General features: G+C 36.0%; 1 protein-coding gene across 17 annotated transcripts in view; it reads left to right on the plus strand.

Annotated features, from left to right (window-relative positions):
* BCAS3 (BCAS3 microtubule associated cell migration factor) overlaps positions 1 to 26,733 on the plus strand; it is a 539,137-nt gene that overhangs the window by 365,329 nt on the left and 147,075 nt on the right. Inside the window, exon 24 of one of the 17 annotated variants that reach the window (XM_075994407.1) lies at positions 9,252 to 9,638. The exons of the other annotated variants lie outside the window; for them this stretch is intronic. Coding sequence (XP_075850522.1) covers positions 9,252 to 9,406 — 155 coding nt within the window. The 3' untranslated portion in view covers positions 9,407 to 9,638. Of the gene's footprint in view, positions 1 to 9,251; positions 9,639 to 26,733 lie in introns of those variants that run through there. 17 annotated transcript variants of the gene reach the window in all.

The raw sequence follows: 26,733 nt of genomic DNA on the forward strand, positions 1-26,733 counted from the left end.
CCAGTTAGGTTAGTAGAAAAGGTCCTCCTAGGAGCAGCTATTGAATTTTAATCAAACTTGTTTTTCTTTGCCCTTAATATTCAGTTTTTGTGTTTGTTGTTATTGTTGTTAACTTTTTCCTATCCAGACTCCTATTGTCACAGAAAAATGCTTTTGGGGGGAAAAATCTAGACTATAGTACCAACAGTGCTCAGGCCTCACAGATGTCAGTGCATGGATAGAAAAATTTGCATTGTCTGCAGGTGTGAATAATTTTAATGTTATGTGGAAAAGTAGGAACTGTTCCCTGATTGTGGTGGAAACCAAAGAAAGCCCCAGTAGAGCTGCTTGCTATTCTTGGAAGCTTAGTTAAAACAGTCCAGCTTTTGAGGTCCATTGATGAAAAGACCTTTGTGTTTTGTGCCATGAGGTGGGGGAGGAATGTTCAGTACTAGAAGAGTTAATAAACACCAAGAGCTGTGCTCATCTTGTAGCTTTAGAAGGCTTAATCTGTAAGCTTGATTACCTCCTAACCCTCTATCTCTTGCCTCTCCCTTGAAGCACTGCGAGGGCTTTACAGTGGTATTAGTGGCGTTTTGCCCAACATTGGTTTTAGGAAAATCATTCTACAAGAAAGAAAAGCAGAAAGACTGGATCTGTCTGCTGTGTGTGGTCATTAACACAAGAATAACCTTATGAGCTCCAGAGGGCAGGAGGGGATGTCTGTCTTTACTAGAATACTGCAGGTAAAATGCCACTGTCTCTTCCCTCCACCGCCCCACCCCCAGGCTAACTTGTTCCAGTCCTCATGGCATCATCTAGAAGGGGACTCCCTTTAGACACTTTTAGCCAGATATTCAGTTGTATATTGTGGCGAGCCCTTTTTATTCACTGTCTTTATTTCATAAAAATATATCTACTAGCTGTAGCTATCTGAGATTTTTTTAGACACTCACACAGAGTTGCTTTGTAATTAATTCTTGGTATTGAGATATTCTGGAGTCTGAGACCAGATTGAGTGCACCCTATTTTGCCAAACATCATTAAGTCATTAGTGTAAGAGACTTGTGAAGGACCGATTAAAAGCTCAGAGAAGCCATTGTACATTTTTATATTAATCCCAAGAGCTTTCTAATATTCTTTTTTCTCATTCTAATGAGAAGTCTGAGAAGATGATGTATTATTTCATTTAAAAAAATCTTGGAAGATAAACCAAGACAGGAAAATGATTATGGCCACAGATAAGAGATTAGGCTATTCAGCCAACAAGCTGTAATAAATAAATTCTCAGCCAATATACTGTTAAGCTGGGAGCCACTGGGTAGAAATAATGTGGCTAAAATTTTGACCTAGTGTTGCCAGAGGATGGGAGAGGAACAACGAAAGTTCTCATTTGCTCCCAGGGTATTCTAGAGTTGATCGTCAGGTCACCTGAAGAACAGTCCTGCCCTAAGAATATGAGGCAAGAACTCCAAGGGCCTGAGAGCAAGTCAGGGCCTTGATAGCATGTGAAGGCTTGACGGCTGAAGCTTGCTACCTTTGTCAGAGAGCTTTGGCCCCGTGCTATGTGTCAGCAGAACAGAAACCAGCAGGCAGAAACAAACTTGACTGCATTTCCTTGAACAGATGGCATATGGCATTATCTACAGTAGGCTTTGTGCTTTAGGCACAGAATAAAGTTATCCTCGGCATGCAGCACTTGAAATGAAAGGGAAATAAGAGTATTCTGAAGAGCCTGAGAATAGAATATAAGCTCCATGAGGACAGGGTATTATCTTCTGTCATGGCAACCCTAGCAGTTAGAATAGTCCCTGCCAGGTAACAGCAATTTGATAAAAATTTAATTAATTAATTGGTATGACTGGTGAGGGAAGAGATGATTAGTTCCTTGCCTGAGCCCATGCTTATACAGGAAGGCCTGACTCTCTGCAGGCCTGCTGATGATAGTAAAATGGAAGATTCTAAGCAGATCAGAACAAAGTATACAGTTGCCATGAGAAATTCTGATAGCCAATCAGAGAACTGAGAAGCTACTTATTGTTTTGGTCAATGGTATTTTTCTACCTTTGCTTAACTGTTTATGGAGCAGTATATCCAGAAACAATCTCTTGTGCACTAATACAGCCAAAGAGCTTTCTATTCCAATCATTTCCTCTTGATGGTCTAAAGTCATTTCTTTTGTCTTTTGAAAAAAAAAATCTGCAGATTGGGATTTCTTCTGAGTTGCCAAATGATGATAAAGTAGGTGGTCACAGTCTGAATTCAGAGAATATTGTCTTCTTATTGCTGGTCTGTGGTAACAACTGTGCTTCACTTATGTTATTTTCTCAATGAGAGGGGAGACATTGAGGTAGTAGACACATATCCACAGGCTTGAGAAGATGCCTTGAGAGAGAAAACAAACATAAAATTTTCCATTTTCTTTTTTTTCTCCAAAATATAAATAGTCTTAACTGTCTTTTCTGTTTATACTGATATAACATACTGTGCTCATTATTGAAAATTCAGCATGAGAAAATAATGAATAATGTTGCAATTCTCCCAAAACCCCGTGTCACAGGGATAACTCCATTTAACATTTTGTTGTACAGTTTCCAGATCTCTCTGTATATGTCTGTATATTGTGTTGTTATATATAAGTGTTATTACTAATAACACTGCTATGAAATTTTTGCTTATACATCTGTCCGTAATATAGTTATTGCTATAGGATAGATTCCTAGAGGTACAATTGCTGACTCAAAGATTGTAGATGTTTTAGGCCAGGCATGGGGGCTTACCATTGTAATCCCAGCACATTGGGACTTTTGGAAGCCAAGGCAGGATGGTTGCTTGAAGCCAGACTTTGAGACCAGCCTGGGCAGCATAGTGCAATCTTGTCTCTTTCAAAATTAAAAGATAAAAAAAAAAAAAAAAAAATTATCCGGTGTGGTGACATGCAGCTGTGGGCCTAGCTACTCGGGAGGCTAAGACGGGAGGATCATTTGAGCCCAGGAGTTCAAGGCTGCAGTGAGCAATGAGGTTTGCTAAGATGTTTTAAATGGCCCCAATCGTAGTGCTGAAGTGCTGCTAGTGTTCCTAAATGCAAGAAGGCTGTGAGGTGCCTTGTGAGGAAAATACATGTGTTATATAAGCTTTATTTACAGTGCTAAAGTAAAATAAATTTACTTTATTTACAGTGTGTTACAGTGCTGTTTGCCAAGAGTTCAGTGTTAACAAATCAACAATATGGTATGTGCAGAAAAAGGAAGAGGAAATTTCCCAATCTATACAATGCTGCTTGGGAAATGCTAGGGTAATATCTGTAGTACTTGATGAAGCTATGGAAAATGAAAAGTGGCTAAATTTGTGGATTTATGAGAAGACGACTGATTAAAAAAAAGAATAGTAGACAGCATTGTTGCATACTTGAAAATAATAAAAATTTCATTCTATTTGAATATGTAAGCCTTTAGCTCAGCAAGAGCTACTAGTGGGGTTGAGCTATCTCCATACAAAGCAGTAACAATTAAAATTTTTCTTTCTTTGAATGGCTACTGGGCTAATGATTTAAATACTTATCCATATTCTACTATGTTCTTCTTTTCCATGACCATGCTGTGACCTCTCAAAACAAAAGTTAGAGATCGGAAGTAACTAACTGACAATTACAGTGGTTGATACACTCCAGTTTAAATAGAAGTGTCCTCGGTTAAAATATGGTTCATTCATCGGTCAAACTGTCCTTATTTCCTTTAATTGAATTAAGATGGACAAATGAGAGATGTGTGCAAGACAGAAAAAAAATCCTTTCACAAATCACTGTTATCCTCCCTCTGAGTGTAAAACGAATCAATTAAAAGCATGTCAAAGCATCTTTTTCTCTTGAACAACTTTAATGCAGAAAATGTTTTATAAAAATAAAACTTTGAGTTAGAAATTGATTACTTTTTATAGTTAAACATAATTTAATGTTATCTCTGAGAATTGTGGATTATTTTACTTTATATGCTCTTGTTTGGCTACAAATTATAACTTTGCACTAAAAATGCCCTCATTTTTTCACCTCATGTTTAAGTTGGAAGCACTGAATTAGCATAAGATATAAGAAAGTACACAAATACACGCAATTTAGTGTATACACAATTTAATTTTATCTATACATTTACTAAATAGTGTTCTTTATGGAGAGGTGTGGAATTAGGATGGAGGGTGAAATATGATTTTTTTTCCCTACCTATTAGCCAGTGTCTTTGAAAAATACAGTGTCCCTTCTCCTTCTAGTACATTATATTATTATTTAATGTACAATAGCTTATTTAGGGATTCATGCATATTCTATAAAATCACTTTTAACCTGTGTGTTAAGGTTTATTTTATTAAAATTATTTATCTGCCCCATATCTATTTTTGCTAGTTTACATATGAAAATTTATACTGCTTAACTCAGAGCCTGCTTCCTGTTTATAACTCATATCTTTTCATACTTGAACATATTTTTTCCCATTTTCTAAATTGTGGCATAGATATGTTCATAATTTGTTTTATTCACTTGAATTTTTGTTTTATTTTTAATGTATTTTAAATTTTTAATCAGTTCAAAATCCAAAACATAAAAGGATACAAAAGGAAAAAACCTTTCTTCCATCCCTTGCCCCAGCCACCCAGTTCTCCTCTCTAGAGGCTAACAATATTATCGGTTTCTTTATCCTTCCAGAAATGTATTATGCAATATACATTTGGGTGGGGGAAAAAAATGAAACAAGCCTCATTTAAGCAAAATTTTAAGAGTATTGAAGTGCTATCAGTTTCTATATGTTGATTTATGTAGTCAGCTTACCAACGCAGACCAACATTTTAAGTATTATTGGGGCCATCAAGATAGACCCTTCCACTAAGAGATCTTAAGAACTCATTCAAAATACTCTCAATAACTTTTAGAGTTTCCTATCTTTGGACTCTATGGCTCTGACATGTATTCTCAGCTAGATTTCTGGTATGTCTGTGAAACTCTTCTCTTATCATTTGTCTTTTAGTTATGGACCAAACCATTAAAAGAGAGCATGGATATGGATTGAGTAGCACTGATAAGCAATTCAGCTACTCATGTTGCTTTTCCCTTGGTTTTATAGTCTATACTTTAAAAATTTTCTAGAGCTGAGAATAACAATTTTATCCTCTTTCCCCCATAATAAATAAATAACTGGAATTTAAAAACACAGGACAGTAGAGCAATTATTGGGGGAAAATAGCAAAAATAAATAAAATAAAATAAAAACACAGGACAGGAAACTACATTCCAGAAAAATATTGGCAAACATCTTTAGGGTTATTTATTGATGACTTTGCTCATTGGCAGTATAAAGTGCGTGTCACTTGTCATTAGCAGTAACAATCTCAGCACGTTATGTTCTCTTTTATTTACTCTGGTGGCAACATGTTTCTGAACAGGGCCACTGGCTGTAGGTCAAGAGGTCAGTCTTTGAGGTTAAGAGTGGATGGGGTCATTTGCTATTAACCTAAGATTAGCAGCTAAGGTTTTTTTTTCTTTCTTTCTTTCTTTTTCTTTTTAACAAATTTCCTCCTATTTGTATAACATGCCAAATTAATCTTGCCCAATTTTAGAAGAATTTCTCCTTCCTGATCTGAATTTTATTTACTTAAATTTGTCATTAAGATATTTTTTTCTAGCTCTTTTTCTAGCTCCCATCCTAGTCCACAAAGCAATGTTAACTTACTCTAAATTTTTTTAAAAATCCTATCTTTAACATCCATCTTCCAGTGTACAAGTGCAGCTAATATTTTTTGTACTTTTGAATTTTTGAGGGATCTTCCTGCATATTTATATACCAAATAGCCAATACATGGCAGAATTTTAGTATTTCAGGGATGTGTTCTCCCTGATTTGTTCTTTCCTTGCTATTCTTGCTGTTGGACGGTCTCCAACTTTTAAATTAGCAAGTTTTGTTGTTGTTGTTGTTGTTTAACTTTAAGGATCTATTTAGTTGGTGCTCTGACATCTGAAACGTATTTCTCTCTACTCTTCAGCAAAAAGTATCACCTATTATGATGTAGTTTCATCAGTTATCTTTGAAAGCCATCTAATTACAAAGAGACTGCTTGTAACAAGTGTTCTCTGTGAAATTTCCCTATAAGAGAGTTTCCACTCAATTCCTATTTTATATTCTGGTATAGACCACAAGCCTAGTAGCTAAGTGGATTTTAGGTCTTTTATACCAAAGTTGTTTCTCTTAAATCTTGGCTCATTTGATAATAGATTACTATAAGGAGATTTTTACTCACCTTTAAAAAACTTTATTGTTTTTGGTGATTCTCCTTCTTTCTCTCTATAACCTTGGTAGTTCTGAGCTTGTGCATAAGCATGTTATGAGTACACTATGGGGCAAGGTACAACAAGCAAGGAAAAGTCCTCACTGCAGACTTCTCAGAGCACAGTGTTGAGTTTAATGGATAACAAGGAGAGGAAAGTAAAGTGTATACATAAAAATTTTAAATATATTAAACTTATGACAAGATATAGATTAAAAATCAACTGTATTTCAAATCATAGTATACTGCAAAGAACAGCACACTTCAAAAGGTATGGTCTTTGTTGCTAAGCCTTTTTACAGGCTTGGAGTTGAGGAAGGTACAGAATATTTAAGGAAAGCTTTCAGAGGAGAAGTTCAGCAGCAATCTAAGTAGAGAGTATAAGCATAACTGAAGGTATAGAGGAAAGAAGAGACATGGTATATTCAAAGGGCTCATAAGGAGGTTGACTTGGCCATAACATAAAGTCCTTGCAGGAACTGTCAAGCATGGTAGCCTGTGCCTGTAGTACCAGGCTACTCAGGAGACTGACGATGGCGGATGGCTTTAGCCCAGGAATTTGAGCCCAGTATGTGCAACATAGCAAGACCTGGTCTCTTAGAAGAAATAAAAAGTCCTTGCAGAGAGTCATAAGAGTGCTCCATTGAATCTGGAGCAGTGTGTATGTTAGTTAAGGAGCTTGGACTTTATCCTGTAAGGAATGGAAAAGGGTTTTAGGCAGAAGAGAGGCAGACGAGAAGCAACATAAGCTTGCATTTTAAATGCAATTTGGTAGCTGTAGAGAGCATATTTGAAGAAAGATTAAGACTGGAATCAGGGAGACCTTAAAGTGTTGACCTGACCTAGGGCAAGGGTAAATGAAATTAAAAAAAGAGGAACAGAAAGTTGAGAAATATCTATTAATACAAGTAAAAATCATCAGGCATGGTGATTGGATATCAGGCATGAGGAGAAAGGGGAGGAATTTTTTTTTAATTTCAGCATATTACAGGGGTACAAATGTTAGGTTACATATATGGCCTTTGCCCCACCCGAGTCAGAGCTTCAAGCGTGTCCATCCCCCAGACAGTGCACACCACATCCATTAGGTGTAAATATACCCATCCCCTCCTCCATTCTCCCACCTGCCCTACACCCAATGAATATTACTACTATATGTAATACATATGTGTTGATCAGTTAATACCAATTTGATGGTGAGTACATGTGGTGCTTGTTTTTCCATTTTTGTGATACTTCACTTAGTAGAATGGGCTCCAGCTCTATCCAGGAAAATACAAGAGGTGCTAGATCACCATTATTTTTTGTGGCTGAGTAGAACTCCATGGTATACATGTACCACATTTTATTAATCCACTCATGTATTGATGGACACTTGGGTTGTTTCCACATCTTTGCAATTGTGAATTCTGCTACTATAAACATTCGCATGCAGATGTCTTTTTTATAGAATGTCTTTTTTTCCTTTGGGTAGATGCCCAGTAATGGGATTGCTGGATCAAATGGTAGTTCTACTTGTAACCCTTTGAGGTATCTCCATATTACTTTCCAGAGAGGTTGTACTAGTCTGCAGTCCTACCAGCCATGTATGAATGTTCCTATCTCTCTGCATCCATGCCAACACTTATTGTTTTGGGACTTTATGATAAAGGCCATTCTCTCTGAGTTAAGTGATATCTCATTGTGGGTTTGATTTGCATTTCCCTAATGATTAGAGATGTTGAGAATTTTTTCATATCTTTATTGCCCATTAGTCTATCTTCTTTTGAAAAGTTTCTGTTCATGTCCTTTGCCCGCTTTTTGTTTGATCTTTTCAGGGATGAATTTGATATGAATCCTAGGTTTCTGTCTGTGCTAATTAAATGAAAGAGAGAATGTAAGAGAAGCAGTTTAATAGAGAACGCAATACTTTTAGTTTTAGGAATGTTGCCTTTGAGGTACTCATAAGATGACTAAGGGTGGATCACCTGGCCCTACTTAAAAATTTGGGAATTATCAACATACAGGTATAAAAGCTGAAAAGGAAAGTGTGTACAATGAGAAAAATTGTAGGTCAAAGGTAGTGCCCTGAAAAATCACCACAAACCTGTAAAGGATAATTTGTTCAGAAGGAGCTGCCAAAGAAGCAAGAAGAGAACCCAAAAAGTGCAGTGCCACCAGAAGTCTTAGGTGAGTGAGTTTCAGTCAGAAATGTCATTAAATATAGAATAGTACAGTGATCCTGGAATATAAGGACAGAAGTTTCCATTGTATTTAGCAATAAGTAAGTCATTAGAGGCCTTAGCAAGAGCAGTTTTAATATAGCAGTAAAGAAGAAAGCCACATCGCCATGAATTACAGCGTGAATGAAAATGACTAGAGGTGTGAAAATAGAGCCATGGAATGTCTCTTCTTTGGTGTCATTTTCAAGAAAGGATTTTTTGTTTTTGTTTAAAATACTTGAATATATTTACCATCTGAAGGGAAGAATGCAGAAATGAGGGGCAAATTAGAAATAGAGCAGAGACTGGATGCCTGATGGAAGAAGATCTTGAACATGCTGGAAGAGCTTGGATAGGAGGCCTTCAAAGAAGTAAAAAGAACTAAGGTTTAGATAATATGAAGAAATAGCCAAAGGTGGATGAGGATGTATTTGCATTTATTGACAGTCAGTAGAGGGATTGGTTTCAAGCTCATAGTATTTCCCTTCTCTTGCCTTCTGTGCATTTAAGAGAATTATTCCCCTCATCCTTGCTTAATTTCTACTGTTTACAAAGATATATACATTGGCCTGCAGCAATAAAAAATTTTTAAATATTTCTCTACCAAAAAAAGAAAATATAGGTCATCATTAGCATACTTCTAGGAATAAAATTTTTGTATAATCTTTCACTCCTCTTGTGTGTATAGGTGTGTATTTGTAAGTGACTATGTACTATTTTGTGATTTATTTAACTGGTCTCTTTTTTTTTTTTTAATTTCAGAATATTATGGGGGTACAAAAGCTTTGGTTACATATGTTGCCTTTGCACCGCCCAAGTCAGAGCTACAAGCGTGCCCATCCCCCAGACAGCGTACACTGCACCTGTTAGGTGTGAATTCACCCATCCCCTCCCCCAGCCACCTGCCTGACATCTGATGAAAGTTACTTCCATATGTGTACATAAGTGTTGATCAATTAGTTGCAATTTAATAACTGGTCTCTTTTTAATGAATGTTTTGTTTGTTCCTTTGCTTTGTTTGTTTTGCTATTGTTCCTTTTGTTTTGTTCTTTTTGCTTTTATTAACATTTGATTTCTTGTACATTTTGGCACAATTATTTTATTTCATCAGGATAAATTTTTAGAAATAGAGTTGCTAGACCAATAGGTATGCTTGTTTTGTTCTTTTTGCTTTTATTAACATTTGATTTCTTGTACATTTTGGCACAATTATTTTATTTCATCAGGATAAATTTTTAGAAATAGAGTTGCTAGACCAATAGGTATGCTTATAGTCTTTGCTGTCTATTGCCAAATTAGTTTCCAAAATTGTTATCAAAATTATACTCTTATATACAATGTAAGAAAGTGATTTTCCCATATTCTCCCCAATATGAGTATCATAGTTCTTTGTTTGCCAACTCAGTATGCAAAAGGAGGACCCCTTGCTTTAAATTTACATTTCTTTGATGTTGAATATTTTTCACATGTTTTGATCATTTGAGAAAATATATTTTGAATATTTTTGACCCACTACTTAAATAATTGTACAAAATAAATTATAATTTTAAATTATAAGAAATTGGTATTAAAAATACTCAGCATAGATTCTATATATATTTGGGTAACTATAATAAACCCTTTTTGGCTTAGTGGAAAATCAAAAGATGAGTGACTTAAAGAGAGTTTTGTTGCAGAGAACTGTTTCAGTAAAGATGATATTCATACTTTGCCAAATACACAACAGTGATAAACTATTGAAAAAATAAAAAAATTGGAAGATGTAGCAAAGCTCTAAAATAGGATAAATGTCTCCATGGACCAAAACTGCAACAGAAATACAAGGGGCTGAGAGGTGGAGACCATGGGACATTATGTCTGAAAGATGGCTCAAGTGGCTGAGAGTTGGCTTCTGCAGGGTTTTAAGGACTAAAAATGCCCCATTTGGGGCCAAGTAGTGTCTTCAAAAGGACACAAAAGAAAACTGCTGCTGAGAGCTGTGGCCTGTATGAAACTGCAAACTTACAGAGATGCAAAGAAAAAGATGGCCTTAGCAGCTGAGCTAAAGTATCCACTGACTCATTTTCTGGTTTGGACTTTCCCCAATATTCCTGAGGGATCAGATCCCTTAACTGCCCAATATAAGACCAAATTCTGGACTGGAGTTCTAGGGCTTCCATGGAGGCAACCATTAAACTGCAAGATAGGGAGTGGTACACTGGTAGAGACAGTGAAATGAGTTCAGTGTGATTCCCACTTAAAATGAGCCTATAAATGCAATGTCACAATCCATAAAATAAAGTTATACTTTAATACCAAGAAAGACAAACTAGAAAACAAGTAGGAGATGAATTCACTTGGAAAAGTCCTTTATATTTAAGATCCTCGAACGGACAAAGGAATGGCTTTATAAAACAAAAGCCAGCAGATATGAAACAAGATAAGAACAAGTGAATATGAGAAAGAATCACTTTAAAATATTGAATAAAATAATGAAGACATTGAAATTTTAAAACTTAATAATTTTAAAATGTATATTTGGACAGTAGTTTATTCAGAATTTCAGAGGTATAAAAATGTAAAAGAATAGTTAAGAAACAGTTTAGAAATGTCAAAATATATCTAATGAGAGTTCTAAAATAATAAGATAGAGGGAAATGATGTTCACATAATAATTACTTGGAATATTCCAGAATTAAGGAGATTAGTCCTAAAGTTGAAAGTATACCTTGAGTCTTGAGCAGAATAAATAAAAATAAATTTGCATCTATATACTTTGTAGTACAGTTGGAGGCCATTGATTTTTATAAAGCTAACAGAGAAAAAAGACATAGTACCTACATAAATATGAAAATTAGTTTGATGGTAGACTTCTCATTGGTGACAACAGATCCCAAAAGGCAAATGGAGTCATACACCAAAGTGCTTATTAGCAAAAATAATTCTTAACTTACAATTCTATACCCAGCTAAAATTCAATATTTACATAGTACCAAGAGTTTACTACTGTTGTGCTGTCCTTCAAAAAGAAAATCTTTTAACACATTGACTGCCACACTAGAAAAAAAAGAGTTTTTCCTTGAGGCCACAGTGTTTTATTATGAAAATAGAATAAAAACTTCTAAAGCAAAACAATCCTTTCTAATTTAATGAAAAATTGTTATTTCTTATTGTGTTTGTGTGTTATATCAGTTTTTATACTGCACACATGAGTTGTATGTGACTCTCGATATACTTATTGAATTTGTTTCTGAAAATTAAGTTTTTTGTCATTCCTCAGGTATTTAGTTGCGTCTGGAGTGGACCTTGGGTGGCTCTGAATGACTACCTCTGAATCATACCCCCTCAGTATGTGCAACAGTGTCACATGGCTGCATACTATCGTATGGATTTCGTTCAAAGAGCTGCCAGGCAAACATTCAAGGGAAAATGCGCAGTCAGAAGTTATGGTAATTGGAGAATACCATCCAGCACGTGTAGCATGCTTGGGCCAGTCAGCAGGAGCAGGGCAACAGGAGGTGGGGAAGGCGTGCCCATGGACAGAGAAAACAATGAGCAGAGGTTTCACAACATGCAGGCATGCTATGGACCTTCCCACCTAGCCACCAGTTCTACTTTAATATAGCTTCTATGACCAGAGCTGTGATCATCACATAAGTTTATTTTGCATTTTTCATTCTCTAGAGAAAATGAGTGTAAAGAATTGTTGGAGGAAATAGTGAACGAAGTTTTGGACGTTAATGATAAAGATGTCAATCTATTTAGTGATGACTCAGAGGAGTACTGTCCTAGTGGAGATAGTGGGGACAATTCTGATAGTTCTGACATGTGAGTTACATATGCTTCATGAGGCCCTGGGCTCAAAACTAGCGTGAGTCAAATACAACTTACATGTCAGTCAATGTGTTCAAGATGTGCTTCACTAAGAAAATATATATGTAGAGTGTAGGAGTGATATGCCAGATACAGAATTATCTTGGTAATTAACTCTGGATGTTATAATAATAATAGAATAGCAATACCTTTCATATTATAATTTACTTGTATGAAACTAAACCCCCAGACAATAATGACAAGGAAGATGTGGGGATGTTCAGTGTCAATTAAGGCATATATAGGACAAATATTGAGGTATTGAGTAGTCTAGGGAAGTTCATATTTAAAGCATGATATAAAAATTTAAGGATAAACCATTAATAGATATATAATCTATAGCTTCCAAACATGTAGAGAAAAAAATTTATAATAGAAAGCTATCAGTACAATAAAAGAAGGGAAAGAATAGATCATACAAAATAAGATGGTAGAAATAAACCCCAACATATCTATCAATAATCAAACTAAAATGACAGGGGATATAATATTGAATTTTTAAAAATCTAGTTTTATATTGATTACAAGAAAAACGTATCTGCAGATCGTGCTGTTAGTTTGCATTAATGATGTCAAATTTTAAGTCAGGTTCTGCTGTGAGCAACAAATGGCTTCATCAACTTTTTCTCACTGTTACAAACACGAGTGAGAGAAAGAAAACATTGCCTTGTAATTTCACAGATTTTGTCATTTGTTAAACCAGAGTTCACAGAGGCTTCAAAGATCCCATCAGTTAATTCCCCCCAGCACTTGATATTTTCATTTCAAGTGCAAGCTGACTGAAATTCTGAGCTGCCTTTAAAGCAATTCCAGACCTCAATCTTCTGAGGGGTTTTAAAGATATAATAAGTATGTAACTCTTAGATTCATAGACTAAATTTCCTTTTGGATTATTTTTCAAAGACTGAAAATGCCTATGTCAGGAAATATCTTCACTTTCCATCTCCCAGCTCCCCTATTTGTCAACTGTTCTATTCTGACCTCTAAAATGGGGTTCACATTTTAATTACAGTTATGTACAGCAGTCTCCATCTGCCATAGCCAGCCAGGCTGCAGGCTTGAAGAGAGCCTAACACAGGCCTTCTTTCTGACTAACTCTCATGCTACTTTCCCTTTTACAATTAGTCTCTCTAATAATATGTTTCAATGACTTACTGGTTCTGTAAATTATCAAATATTATAAATCTTCAGTTTAGGTGTATCATTTTAAGCATTAACAATCAGTTAATATTTAATTAAATTTCTTTATTCTTCACATGCCATTTGTGCTTATCGCCAGAAGGACTTGATAAAATATATGAAAGTTATAAAGATTTGCTGTTTATTCTCTTATCCCCATTTAACTGCAGAAGACATATTGGTTGTTCTGGATAAATCGTCCTTAATTGAATACTTACACCCTTCCCTTCAATCACTATGGGTCTCTCTTCTCGCAACTATACTCTCCCTAAGTCTATTTCTTCTTTCAGATGGTTTCTTGCCATGTTGCCCAGGCTGGACTTGAAATCCTGTGCTCAAAGTGATCCTCCCGCTTCAGCCTCTTGAGTAGCTGGGACTTATTTCTAAACTTTCTAGTTCCTTGTGACTACTAACCACAGATTAAACATAAGAGTTATTCTGGTTGGTAATGTGCAGAAGGAACTATCTGATTGGCTATCTTTAGGAATGATTGTAGGCTTAAAATAATGATCAAAAGCCCAAACTGATTCTTGTCTTTTTTTCTGTTAAGGTATAAGGGTCTAAACTTTTAAAATTTATGGACATTGACATCAAACATATAGAGGCTTCTTTTTACCTCTCGTTTAACTATAGAGGCAGCAGTTGCCTCTGCAGATCTGTCTAGAGAACTTTTCATGTTCATACAGGTCTCATTGGTTGCTGCTGATAAATTCTTGCTCTGACCCTAGTTGAAATCAGTATAGTCTGAACTACTGAATAGAAGCTATTCCATAACACAGTGAATCTCAGAATTTATTTTTTCAACTGATACTTCCAACTCTGGATTCTGTGACATTTGCCCAAAGGGAAACACCGGTCCCTTGGATTACACTGTGCATCCATTGTCTGAACTGTCACAGCAATAGCGCGTAAAGCTGTTTGCATAGCGTGCTAACTCTATCAGGGTCAGTTCCAGTCTGTGGCCGCTAAAAATGAAAACCATGCCCCAACTGGGACAAGAACAGGGTCAACAGCTGGCAAAGGATATGGCAATCATTTATATAAATATGCTTTCTCAAGCCCACAAAAACAAAAAACCCCAACCCAACAGCTGGGAAGGGTTGGAAGTAGCCCCAAGGCTGGTTAGTCCCCTTCCAGATGGGGAGGTTAGACTGGGGCTAGCCAGACTGCTCCACATAGACTTCCGATTCGCATTAGAAATGAAAAGAGGAGAGGAAAGGAAAAAGGAAGAAAGGCTATAAGCATGACTGCTCTGTTTTTCACCTAACTTAATCAAATAAGTGAAGACTTTCCGAGACGGAAGGCTTGCATTTATCGGTATTCACGCTCTGTTTTTTCTGTTTATCATAGTGTCTAATACACTTCTTAACTGCTTAAACAGAAAGCATATATGCTCTAAAGTATAGTTTATATAGAATGTCATGGTTATTTGTAGACAGATTGAAGAACCAATCTCAGATTTATGTCCTGTTTACTTACATCTTCCAAACACTTATATAGGACATTCAATGCTAGAGAAGATAATAATTGTGGTGTTGGCTCACTCCCAGAATTTTATCCAAGGGATAGGCTCATTTTTGTAATTTGATTTACTTTATAATACATCGTTATTGTACATCTAATATATCCAACAGAATAACGAATACCATTTTTCTGGGTTCATCTTAAGGTTGCATACCATGAGGCAAAGTATTATTTTTGTAACCTGTTGATGCTTCAGGAGGCAAAGGTGGAGAGTATGTGACTTTCAAACTCTTCCAGGAGTGACATAGTAAAATAAAAGACACCACAGTGATGATAAGAAATTTGTTCTCATTATCTAGATGGGCAGCCTCTTCCTAGTAATGAAGAGTTCTGCTGAAGCCAAATTGAATGGCATGCAGCACTTTGCTTCTCTCCAGCCTTATATTCGCTTAAACGAAAGCTTACATAATGAATACATTTATAGGTGTAGGATGAGCTCATGATATTGGAATCCATAAGGAGACATAAATTAGGCTCTTTTGCCAAAATTGCAACATTGTCTTAGAGAATGTGCTTGTTTGACATCAGATCTAGGTGATGCATTTTCATTCTTGTAATGATCTGCCTAAAACAAACATTTTAGCTTTACTCACAGAATGTCAAAACTAGAAGGAACTGTAATGATCAACTCAGATACTTGCTTTCATCTTCTTGCCAGAGTTATGGAAATCAGAAAGGTAGAATGTGCAGCTGGAGGATGCTGTGGACCCCCTAAATCAGGTATGCATCTTCCAACTGCACACTTACAGATGACCCTATACTGAGAAAGAATAGCACCAAGCCACACTGGATAAAGACGTGCAGGAGATCTGAATTAATCAAAGCTATCTGCTGATCCTTGATATAGAGTGTGTTGGGTGTTGGCTCTGGTAGTCTATCCCTTTTATCTATGTAATACAGTGTACTAGATTTTTAGCTTTGGGGGGGCAAGAAAACTAGACCTTATTTATGTTTACAGCCGCTGAGTCTGGCGCCTGTGAGTACCCAGTGGATGTTTGCTGATGTGCCATTAAAATAAAGTACAGGAAATGTTGACTTTTTTGAATCATTCATCCATCTAAATATTTTCTATAATAGCTACAACCATTTTATGCTAAAAAATTTTGGGGAGGAGAGCACTTTTTCTTACCTTAATTTACACAATAGATTTTGTTTTGTGGGAGAGGGAGTATAGGCAAAGATGGTTCTGACAAATTGTCATTGCTGTCCCTGCCATCTTCTATTATGTCACCTGACTCTTTTTTAGTTTCTGTGCATTTACTTAAGCTATTTGATTTGAATACACTGTTCAATTTGTCTCAAACACTTTCCTAGCATTTATCTACCAACTTTAAGCATAAAAATAAGACAGAGGCTTAGAGGTATGCTTAGAACTTAAGAACTAGTGGTTTAATTTCCTGACACTGAGAGTCTAAATGTTTCCTTAGATTGATGCAGATTGGTTTAACATAATTGGAAGTTTGAGAGGTGCATGTTTCTAAAGCTTTTAAGAAAATGATCCTTAGAAATCACTGATTGTTCTCTGATGACTAATGCCTTTAATATATGTTTACAAGCTCCAAAACTTTTAATATATCTTACCATACCCTGATTATAAGAAATGTATAACTGAAACAAACATTTTCTCTATCTTAGAAAAAAGTATCCAGTAGAGTCTGTCCTTCCTGAACTTAGGTAAAGCAGTTCTTGTATCTTATTTTTACATTTCTTGATCTTTCCCAATCCATAATACATTAGTGGTCTTGCTGGGATGTACCAGGAAGATATTTCTTCCTTCCATATCCTCTCCTTTTTAGCTGTCCGTATACCATGCACAACCACAAAATGCATGTTTTTATCTGTTCTCTTATATAGAATGTATAAGAATGTATATGGCCACCAGCCATCCTTACTCTCCACACTGCCACAGCTACAACTATTTTCCTGTCAAACATTAGAAAACAGATGTAGGAACCCAGCGTGTGGTGTTACATTAATGACAACTTGACATCATACCGACTGCAACTTCCCTCCCTAATTTAAAGGTAAATAGTACCTATCACAACCAAAGTGAGAATTTGATTGACATCATTGTTTAGGTGTGTGTGATTCATTGTGATTATCTAATCACTTACTTTTTTCCTTCTCATTTGTGGCCTGCCTGCACCTTGTGAAAGGTTTAGGACTGGGATAATAACTGTGATGAATAAGTTATTCAGTAAATACTTTCAGGGAGGACAAGTGTTAATTTTAAACAGTGAACTCAAAGGATAATGAATTACTAATACCATAGTTTCCTTCTGAAACAGCAGGGACAGCTTAATTTGGATAGGATCCCTATGATCTTTGTAAGTGTATTCATGCCAGTAATGTCATCCTCAGCATTAGATCCTATCTCTATCCTTTTTCAAAAAGCCCTGTAAAGTTAGTTTGCTGAAAACTACCTGAAAATATTTTTCTAGACATCCACCTTACTTCAGGGCCCTAGGGTCATAACCTCTTAACCTTGCAGGTTATAGGTCTCTTGCTTTTTGATCTTTCTTGTTTCTTTTGTTTTTGCCTACTTCCTCCACAACATTCAAGCCTTGTTATATAAGGAAATTGAAAACACCAATTTTGGATGAGATAAGTTACCCTCTCTTCCAGAATAATACAAAAAGATAATTTTAAATAGAAACATGCTTGGGAAAAATTGAACAAATCTAACTACAGCATCCTGTTTAAGCCAGTTTGAAGTTACACTCCTCCTTTTCTTATCCTCTCTTTAAATCAAATAAATAAAAAACACAAAAACAAAAAAAACAACTTAGAACTTACTGTTGACTTAGTGATAAAATTTTTGTTAAAGTCCCAAGGCAGCTGACTTATGATATCTGAGGCAGTCAAAGTGGTCTAAATGAATGGGAATTGGGTCAATAAAATTAGTTGGTTAGTCTATTATTCTCACCTTATTGGTGAGTACATTGTTTGATAATAGTAACAACTAACATCAATATGGCACTTACTATTGACAAAGCTTCATCACATTTATTATTTTATAGCCATAGCAACTTACTGAAAGAGAAATTGTCATCTTCATTTCATAGTGGAGGACTTGAGCTTCAGAAAATGTCCTCAACCTGCCCAAGGCCATATAGTATTAATAAATAAATGGCAGGGCTGGTATGGAATACTAGCCTCCTGGATCCTGATGCTTTGCAGCCTCCCAGACATGCCTATTGGAGTGGCTTTAGGACTGGAGCATATTGCTTTCGATTATCAATGAGGGTGGTGGTAAGATATCCTCAGTTGTTTGGCTGGCTGGCTGGCTCACTTATTACATTAATATCTTTTTACTGTTATCTGTCTTCTGTTTCAGCCAATATTTGGGTTTCGTTTCTTTGTCACATGAATAGGGCCAGGTACAATTTACCTGTTTGAGTCTACTATACTGAAATTCCAAACAGAACTGAAAAATGCACTTTTTTAATGAGATTCCTTTCCCCTTTCCTGCCTCAGCCCAATAGTGTCCATTAGAATTTTTAAAAAATCCTCATATAGGATTTTAAAGCCAAGTTAGCAGTTCTGAGTCATTTTTAGCAGGGTGGGTGTTTGTCTATAATTCTTTCTCAGAAAGTACTGTTTACCTATTCACCAGACAGAACAAAAGAGGACAAATAGTAAGAAAAATTATGTTCTTGTTCAGTTGTCTTTTAGTTCCATAAAAATTGTGAGATCTTGCTTTTAGAAAACATTAAGAGCTTAGTGTTTAAATAAATGAATTTTAAATCAAACCTAAAATCAAACAGTGACAGCAATATTTCTTTTCAAATGTAGACTACCTGACATCTCCAGGTATCTACGAGCAGCAAAGTCAGAGTGAGGAGGGCTACCAGTGCGAATCATACTCCCGTTCCATATTAATCACCCGCTTGTCTGACTCACAAGGGCACTGAAGTGTGTGTATTTGTGTGTGTTTGTTCCGAATTTGTTTTGATTTTATCTGGCTTGCCAGCTGAATAAGGGGGCAAAGAATGTAATGTGGAAACCGTCCATTGCCACCGGAGACAGGATCCAAGAGGAATTCCTCAAGCTGGGAACATGAGCTGTGAGCAACATGTTTAAATAGCTAAATATCCAACGTTTGAGTCACATCCATTTATTTTGGGGGGTATACTCTCTTCTTTGAGGCTCAAAGGAGTCCTTTTGACTTAGACTGTAACAAATGTGGTGCTAGAGGAGGTGAGAGACTTGAAGCCCTAGAGAGTTTGCTCAGGTTATGGTTAATGGTGAGAGAGAGTAGTGTGGCTCACTTCATGAAGTACATTCCTTCTTCCATCTGAAAAATCTATGGACTTTTAAAGAAAGACTTTGTATACTTTCCAATGAGGGGAAAAGGAAGCTAGCAGTTTTTAGTACCAGACATTATTCCAGGTACTTTCACAAGTATCACATTTCGTCTGTCAACACTCTTAATAGGTAGTGATTTTTATCCCCATTTTGCAGATGAGGAAACTGATGATATCTGAAATGATTTGCACAATCTAACACAGCTAACAGGGTTGGGGTCAGGATTTTGATCCCAGATCTGGTTCCAAAGTCCATGCTTTTCTCAACTGCCTTGAAGCATTTATTAAAGCTCTCAGCAAAGAGTTTACTTTCCTTCTCCTCCCTGCCTTCATTTCCTTTTTTAAAAAAATTATTTATTTAATTTTATAATTGCCGAGTTTATTTTCCTTATGATTTTCTTTGTTTTTCTTCTGGGCTAATTACTCCATTGGTTGGAATATGATGCCATCGAGCCCAAAATTTTGTTTGATCTCTGGATAGGCCAAGTTAATTTTTTAAAAAGAAAAACTAAGAATTATATGGCATCACCATTAGCCTTCCATTGTCATAAGAATATGAGAGATGAGCTGAGAGTGTGTCTGACTCAATGCCAACCCAGAAAAACAACTCAAAAGCACAGGTCTTGTTGCTCTCAGATAGCCTGAATTTTCAAAAGATAAAAAGTAATGAATCAGTGGTAGAAATAAACAGCCTGAATAGCTCATATATTAAGTCAATAGCTTTTCAACAGTAAAGAATCCCTTCACTTATATGTCCCATTTCAATTTAGGTAATCAAGGTGAAGAATTTTCTCTAAATAAGTTTCTATTTATGGTGTCAGCACTGTGACTAAAGTGATCTTCCTCTTTTGTGCATTAGGACTAATAATAAATTTTATATGATTGCTGGAGAGGTTTTCTTACTCTCTATTCAAAAATATCTTTTTTTAAAATTTTATATTTTCAGTAGCTCCTAGATCTGAATGGGGAGAATTTTTTCCCTCATAATTTCAAGACTTTTTCTTTTCTTCTTCTTCTTCTTTTTTTATATAAGCACCTTTCTGTGTCTATCTTTGGTCTGTGCTGGCTGTAGTTAGTGGGTACATGCTTTGGTCTATTCTACCTTCTTTACATTTAATATTTTAAAAAATATAGATTTTCATCTATTACCATACTTCTCATTTTAAAAAAGTTTTTAAGCCATTAATTAGCCTTCTTTTATATCCAGGTTTAAAGGCATAGTAACATTCTCTGTGTGGGCAGACTGAGTTTGTTGTAGAGAAAGAGTATGCAGTTTTTAAAAATTTGTTTCTGGAGACTAAAGAAGAATAATTAATAGAACTAAGTCTAAGTCTAGTCCGGAAGAACTTTCTGCCTAGAGTAGTTGATAGGAGTCTTCCATAGTGCATCCTTCTTTATCTCTTCCTGAGCGGTTCTTCATTACTATTTTTATTTTATTTTGTTTTTATCTTCCTGACTTCTGGGGGATAAGAGGGGTGCAAAAAAGACAGTTTATGAAGATCTTAACAGTTTCCACATTTCCATTTCTGTAATATCAGGAAAAGAACAACAGATGTACCATAGAAGAGTTAGGAGAGTAGTGATCAAAAAATACTTGAAAAGATATTTCAAAATTTGTGGAAACTTACAGTTACATATTTTGCCTTCTGTTCATCTTTGTAACCTTTTTTTTTTTTTTTTTAAATTTCAGGTTGAGTGTGATTCTTTCTTCCCAGCTGGAACTTTCAGCCTTGTCCCCAGGACCAAAGGCTCAATCAGTATCACTCAGCAGAGAATGTTTTCAGTTGTGCTAGTACCCTCACCTTGGCACTCAATAGGAATAGTCAGCACTGCCCTGTGGCCCAGAGCTAATTAATCGTGTAGCCATCAGAGCTCTGAAGTGACAGAGGGAAAGGGCAGAGAATGGAACCAAGAGATCATTCAAAATGGGGTTCAAGCTGTGAAGCAGTGCCCGGCCCCCTTCTTACACAGCTGGGATTTTGGCAGCCTGTCCCTGGGTTGTTCAGCATGGTGACCCGAGCTGCCTGTGATTTACTAACTGTTTTACAAACATTTCCTCACTCTGGGAGGTTTGATGTACTCTTCATCCTCCTCAGCTCACCAGAGTCACTCAGTCTCTGAGCCAAACCTGCCTTTGTTTACAACTTTTCCGGAAATTTTCACAGAGGGGGGGAAAGCCCTCCCTCCTCTCCCAGTGTTTTATTTTTAAGTCAACACTTTTCTCAAGTTTATTTGTGCTAAACCAAATTCTCCTACAAGGTATTGCTCTATATTCAAATGGGAATTGCTGCATTACTATAAATAGAATGAAGGTCATGTGAACGAGTTCAGAAAAATCTAGATATCACATTTTACGGGACCTTTACATTTAGTTCACTATTTTTTGAAAATAATATTCTATGTTTGGATTTGTCTTTTTTTCCCACATTCATATTAGACTGAGCATTATGTGAAAAATTGAATTTGGGAAACTTTGAGTGGAATCTTTTTAAACTGAAATACCCATGTTAAAAATAACAAAATTTGTTGTTGCTTCATCATTGTAACTTTCTTAAAAACAGAATTTATAGCCCTTTCATTAAATATTTCTAGAATATAATTGCCATTAAAAACACAGTACTTACTGTGCAGTTATCAGGGGAAAAATAAAAAAATAAAAAAAATACAGCACCAAGGTATTTTTCTTTAAGTCTCATTTCCATTAATTTCTCAGTCTTTACCTTGGCTGAGAATGAAAAAAAATGCCTTGGAACTTATTAAATATTTAGAAAAATTTGATGAAAAATTAAAGAGTACTAGATAAAAATTAAGGAAGGATGATTCCATCTGAAATCAAAGGATAACTTTGGTCCACAGTGAGAAGAAATTAAGTAGCAAGTACTAATAAGTATGTAATAGATTACCCCATTCTGTTTATCTTCCAAGCCTACTGTTAGAAGCAGAGTTGCAAGATTCTTTCTCTTATAAAAAAGTGACTTTCTTTGGAACATATTTGTCTAGGAAATGCAAGAAGTGTTATTTTTCTTTTTTCTACCTGTCAATAAAAGGTTAAAACTGAAAGAAAGGAAAAAACAGGTACTATTTCTTTCCTCCTTTTCTGTCTTCTAGAGCCAGAACAGACAGAGTATATCCTAAGCTGGATACAGCCAGAGACCAGTTTCCTGATAAAATATGTTTTAGGAAAAATTGTTGTATTTCAACATATCCAGCTGGACTTCCTGGTGGGCCTCCCACATTGTCAACATCAGTAGCATTTATTTGTTGACCAACAGAAGACCACCAGAATGAGGTATTTTCATTTCTGCATACTTCTAATTCTACAAGAAAGATAGCTGTTGAGAGAGCTACCCTGAAGGAAATGGCAAACAAACACCATAGGTGATCCTGTGTGACATTCAGGAACTATTGCAGACTTCCAGGACTCAAGACAGTCTCCTCAGCCATAATGTCATTGACCTTGACATACTCAGAACAAATTGGTCTTTGTGATTGTTACCACATGCTGTAGTGCCTCCTAACCCTGTCATTGGTCTAGAGGGAAGTGGGGCAGGAGAAAGGTCTACTCATCAGAGAATGTGCTTCTTTTATGTTCTTAAGACCCTTGACCAGCATTCTTTTTCCATTCTGTTTAGTCTTAAAATGGCTAATTTAAAGTTTCCTAACCTTTGTCTTAGCTATGGAGTATACCTGGGTACTGAATACACAGATATTCTTTGTGTTCTTAGGGTGTGAACTGTTTCAGGAGCAGAAGGTAAGGCAAACACAATCAAAAAGGCAGCATTTCTGCTTAATTAGGAAGATAATTCATTTCCCCAGAGCTCTTTTAGTGACCTGTACCCATCAGACCAGTAGAATTTGAACTTTTTTCCCACCTAAAGAGTCAACTGAGATGAGCAGTTAGCATATTCCTGAATTCTACTTTTCTTTTACTTCTGTAGGTTTTTTCATTTATCTGGAGAACACAAGTTTTAGTCAGTAATAGTTTGTGTAGGCCCCTTTGATTTCAGCACTCTAGCTATAGGCACTTACCATTAATAAACATTTGTTGGGTAAATGAATGAATGAATCCTATACAAATTTAGGTGCATCAGTCATGATCTTGGCAAAAGGTTGAATAAACACAATGGAATCATTGTCTTTGAAATATAGGATCGTAAGCTGATTTTTAGTCTCACATTGATACATTAACACTGGTGACATAAACTGGAGTATGACTAGACACGTGAATAGCTGACATGCGCAGGGCAACCTGAGGCATTCTTTGTTCATATCTACAGCGTTCCCCACATTCTCAATCAGAGATGTCTAGATGATTCTTTAGTTCTGGGAATAACTTTATGTTTTATAATACGTAAGAACGTATTTAACTTTGTGTATATATACATAAATTACAGTAGTTCCTTTGTGGCACTATGAATAACTATAACATTAACTAAAACTATATTTTTATATTAGTAAATTGAAGAGTGTGGGTTCCCTTATTAATGTGCCAGTTTTTACTTTGATCCTATCAAGTTGGATATTTTTAAAAAGATTTCTATATTGATCCAAAATAATTTTGCTTTAGAGGCATTAGGGCAACAAGTGACATGTAAGCTACAAAAGGAGTGTATTTTTTGAGTACCCATTTATTTGAAGACACAGTATCATTTGCTCTTAGCATGTTTTTGAAGTTTTCTTCACATAAACTCTGTGAAGTGTTTCAAGGATAGCGGAGACATTCCTTAAACTTTTATTGGCTACATGCATAAAAGGACAGAAATTTCAGATTTTCTTCCCTGTTCCTCATACTACTATATCAAATGTTCTTCAGCCTATGTTTTCCTCTCACCAGTATACATTGTTTCCCTGTCAGTACTTGTACTTACTTATAGATCTACTTTATCTTTCTTACTGTCTGTGTGTTAATAAGAATGCCTAACATTTCTAGAGGCAAGCATGTATTAATTCATTTACTCTTCATCATGACATTAAGGTATTGGTACTGTTATTATTCTTCTTTGACAGATGGAAAAAGTAAGTTAAAGAAAGGTCACAAATGTGTCCAAGTTTACAAAGACGAGACTCAAACGAAGGTGCTCTGGCTCCTGAGCCTGTGCTCCTAATCGCCCAGCCCCTTCCCGTGGTATTCTGTCGTGTGGAGGTATAATAATCTCTTTAATGGATTCCCTGTGGATGTTGTTTAAAACTTCTTGCCTTTACAAACAAAACTGCAGTGAACATTTTTATACATAATTCTGTGTGCAGTGGTTAGCATGTTAAAAGTATGAATATAATTGCCCCTTCACACCCACCCCAAGCAGTCCATATGTTGCTCTGCTCCAGAATCCAGAGGAGGAGAAAATCTGCCCTCTCACATGGCCCCAGGAAATTATACTGGCAGAGGGTCCATTTTTCAAAGTTTTCTTAGAGTTGTGAGATTTAAACTAAGGAGTGGCGTACATAGATATTTGTGTCTTGCTTGGTGAGAAGTAGTGGGGGGAATATATTTTTGTTTTTGCTGAGATCTTATTAGTATCATGGCCAACAACATTGGCTATGCAAAAAATTCTCAGTAAGATCCTTGCACTTAAATGGAATTAGAGGAGAAAAATTACTGTTAGTCTTACTTATATGTAAGAACCTGGAGAAAATAAAAAACTTAGGAGGTAATATTGATCATATATACCTTTCATTTATTATGTCTTAATAAATGACTCTCATTTAATCTTCTGGAAAATGGCATATGAAATTTATTAAATTCCACTTACTATTGCAAATCTACATTTTGGGTGGGAACTTCCTAGAGGCTAGTGGCTTCCTATTCTACTTCCCTGTGCTTGGTATTTTGGTTATTGTATTGCCTACTTACATGTATTTGACTTTTCATTGTATTGCATTTTTCAAAAGCTGGACTCTTTTCTTCAGTGACAAGAGAATTTTCTTCTTGGTGTTCTACTAGAGGCTTGCTAATGCTCTGACTCAGGCTGACTTTAAATCCATAGTTTCATTTCTAACATTATTAACGATTAATATTGAAGCACCAAATGAAAGAAACATGGTAGTTGTTTTATTAAAGAACTGATGGTTTTTCTTCTGTTTTGGACATTTTTTACCCTAAACCTGACTGACTTGAATCTCATTAGGCCAGCTTAGTTTGACGATGTTCTAAAAAGAAAGAGGGGGAAACAAAGCACATGGTCATCTTACATGCTAATATCGGAGACTCCCTTTTATAAATTACTAGCTCCATCCTTCTATGAGGAAAGCAGGTATCCATGTTGTTGATGCTCCCCAGAGAAAGCCTCGGACACATTTTGTTCCCAAACAGAATTACAAGGAAAAGGTCTGCTTAGCTGTCTTTTCCTGTTTAAAATACAGCTGCCCCTGAAGCAGAGCCGTCGTCAGCTCGCAGTGCTCTCTACAAACTTGCCATATAAGTCTATGATATAAGTAGTGTGGAGTGGTTTTGTTGCTAAGGGAAAAGTGCTTTTAAAAAAGGCTGTATCTCTTGTATAGCTCAGATCCTTTGGGTATTTAATGTACAGTTTCAACAAAGGACACTCAGAATTATACCTCTGGTTCAAAATTGCTTAAATGTTGAAACATATGGTCTCATGTTCCATTTGTTAGGAAACAACCAGCTGTTCTCAGCCTGCCAAATCCAAGTAAACATCCACTGTGTGGAAGAGTGAATCTGAAGTGGTTCAGTAAAAACATAAAAGCTGTTTTTGCTGAAAAAGAAGAAGGAAAAAAAAGGCCACCCCGAAACAGCAGCTAGTGAAGGGAAAAAAATCTCGTTCTGATAATGTATTTTCCCTGGCTTGCTTAGAGTGGACTGTGGAGTAGAAATGACTCTACAGTTGTTTCAATTAAAAAAGATTTGTAGGCATCATCCTTGCTGTCTTCTGTTGGTGAGAATCATGTGATTGTCTCGGTTACAGTGATTATTTTAATAAAATGCAATTATCTGAATAATTAATTTATTTGACTACTCTACTGTGTCCTCCATTCACAGAGGCCAAAATGTCAAAGATCAAGTAGATTGGGAGAATAGGAAAATTCTCATTATAAAGGCAAGGGGGGGAGGGAAAGGATGAAATATTTGGAATTTCAGTGCAGTGGTTTCTATTTATCCGAAATGTCAAGGGCAGTGTAAAATGTATTTTTAAAATGTGTTTCTGTATGGTTTGTGCCCATTCTTGGCGTGGCTGTGGCTCTACAGAGGCCATTGTTCTTTGAGGAGTATGAGGGGGTGTCTTTGTCCAAAGTGACAAAAAGAAGACTTGGAAGACTGGGCTTCCTTTGTTCCTGTGCGGTGCTGTAAAATTTGGTTTGAAATTAGGACCTCAGGGAAGGACCTTCAATAGAGAGCTTTCATTTCCTGCCAGCATTTTAATCAC

This window comes from Microcebus murinus, chromosome 18, assembly GCF_040939455.1.
Source record: "Microcebus murinus isolate Inina chromosome 18, M.murinus_Inina_mat1.0, whole genome shotgun sequence".
Lineage (NCBI taxonomy): Eukaryota > Metazoa > Chordata > Mammalia > Primates > Cheirogaleidae > Microcebus > Microcebus murinus.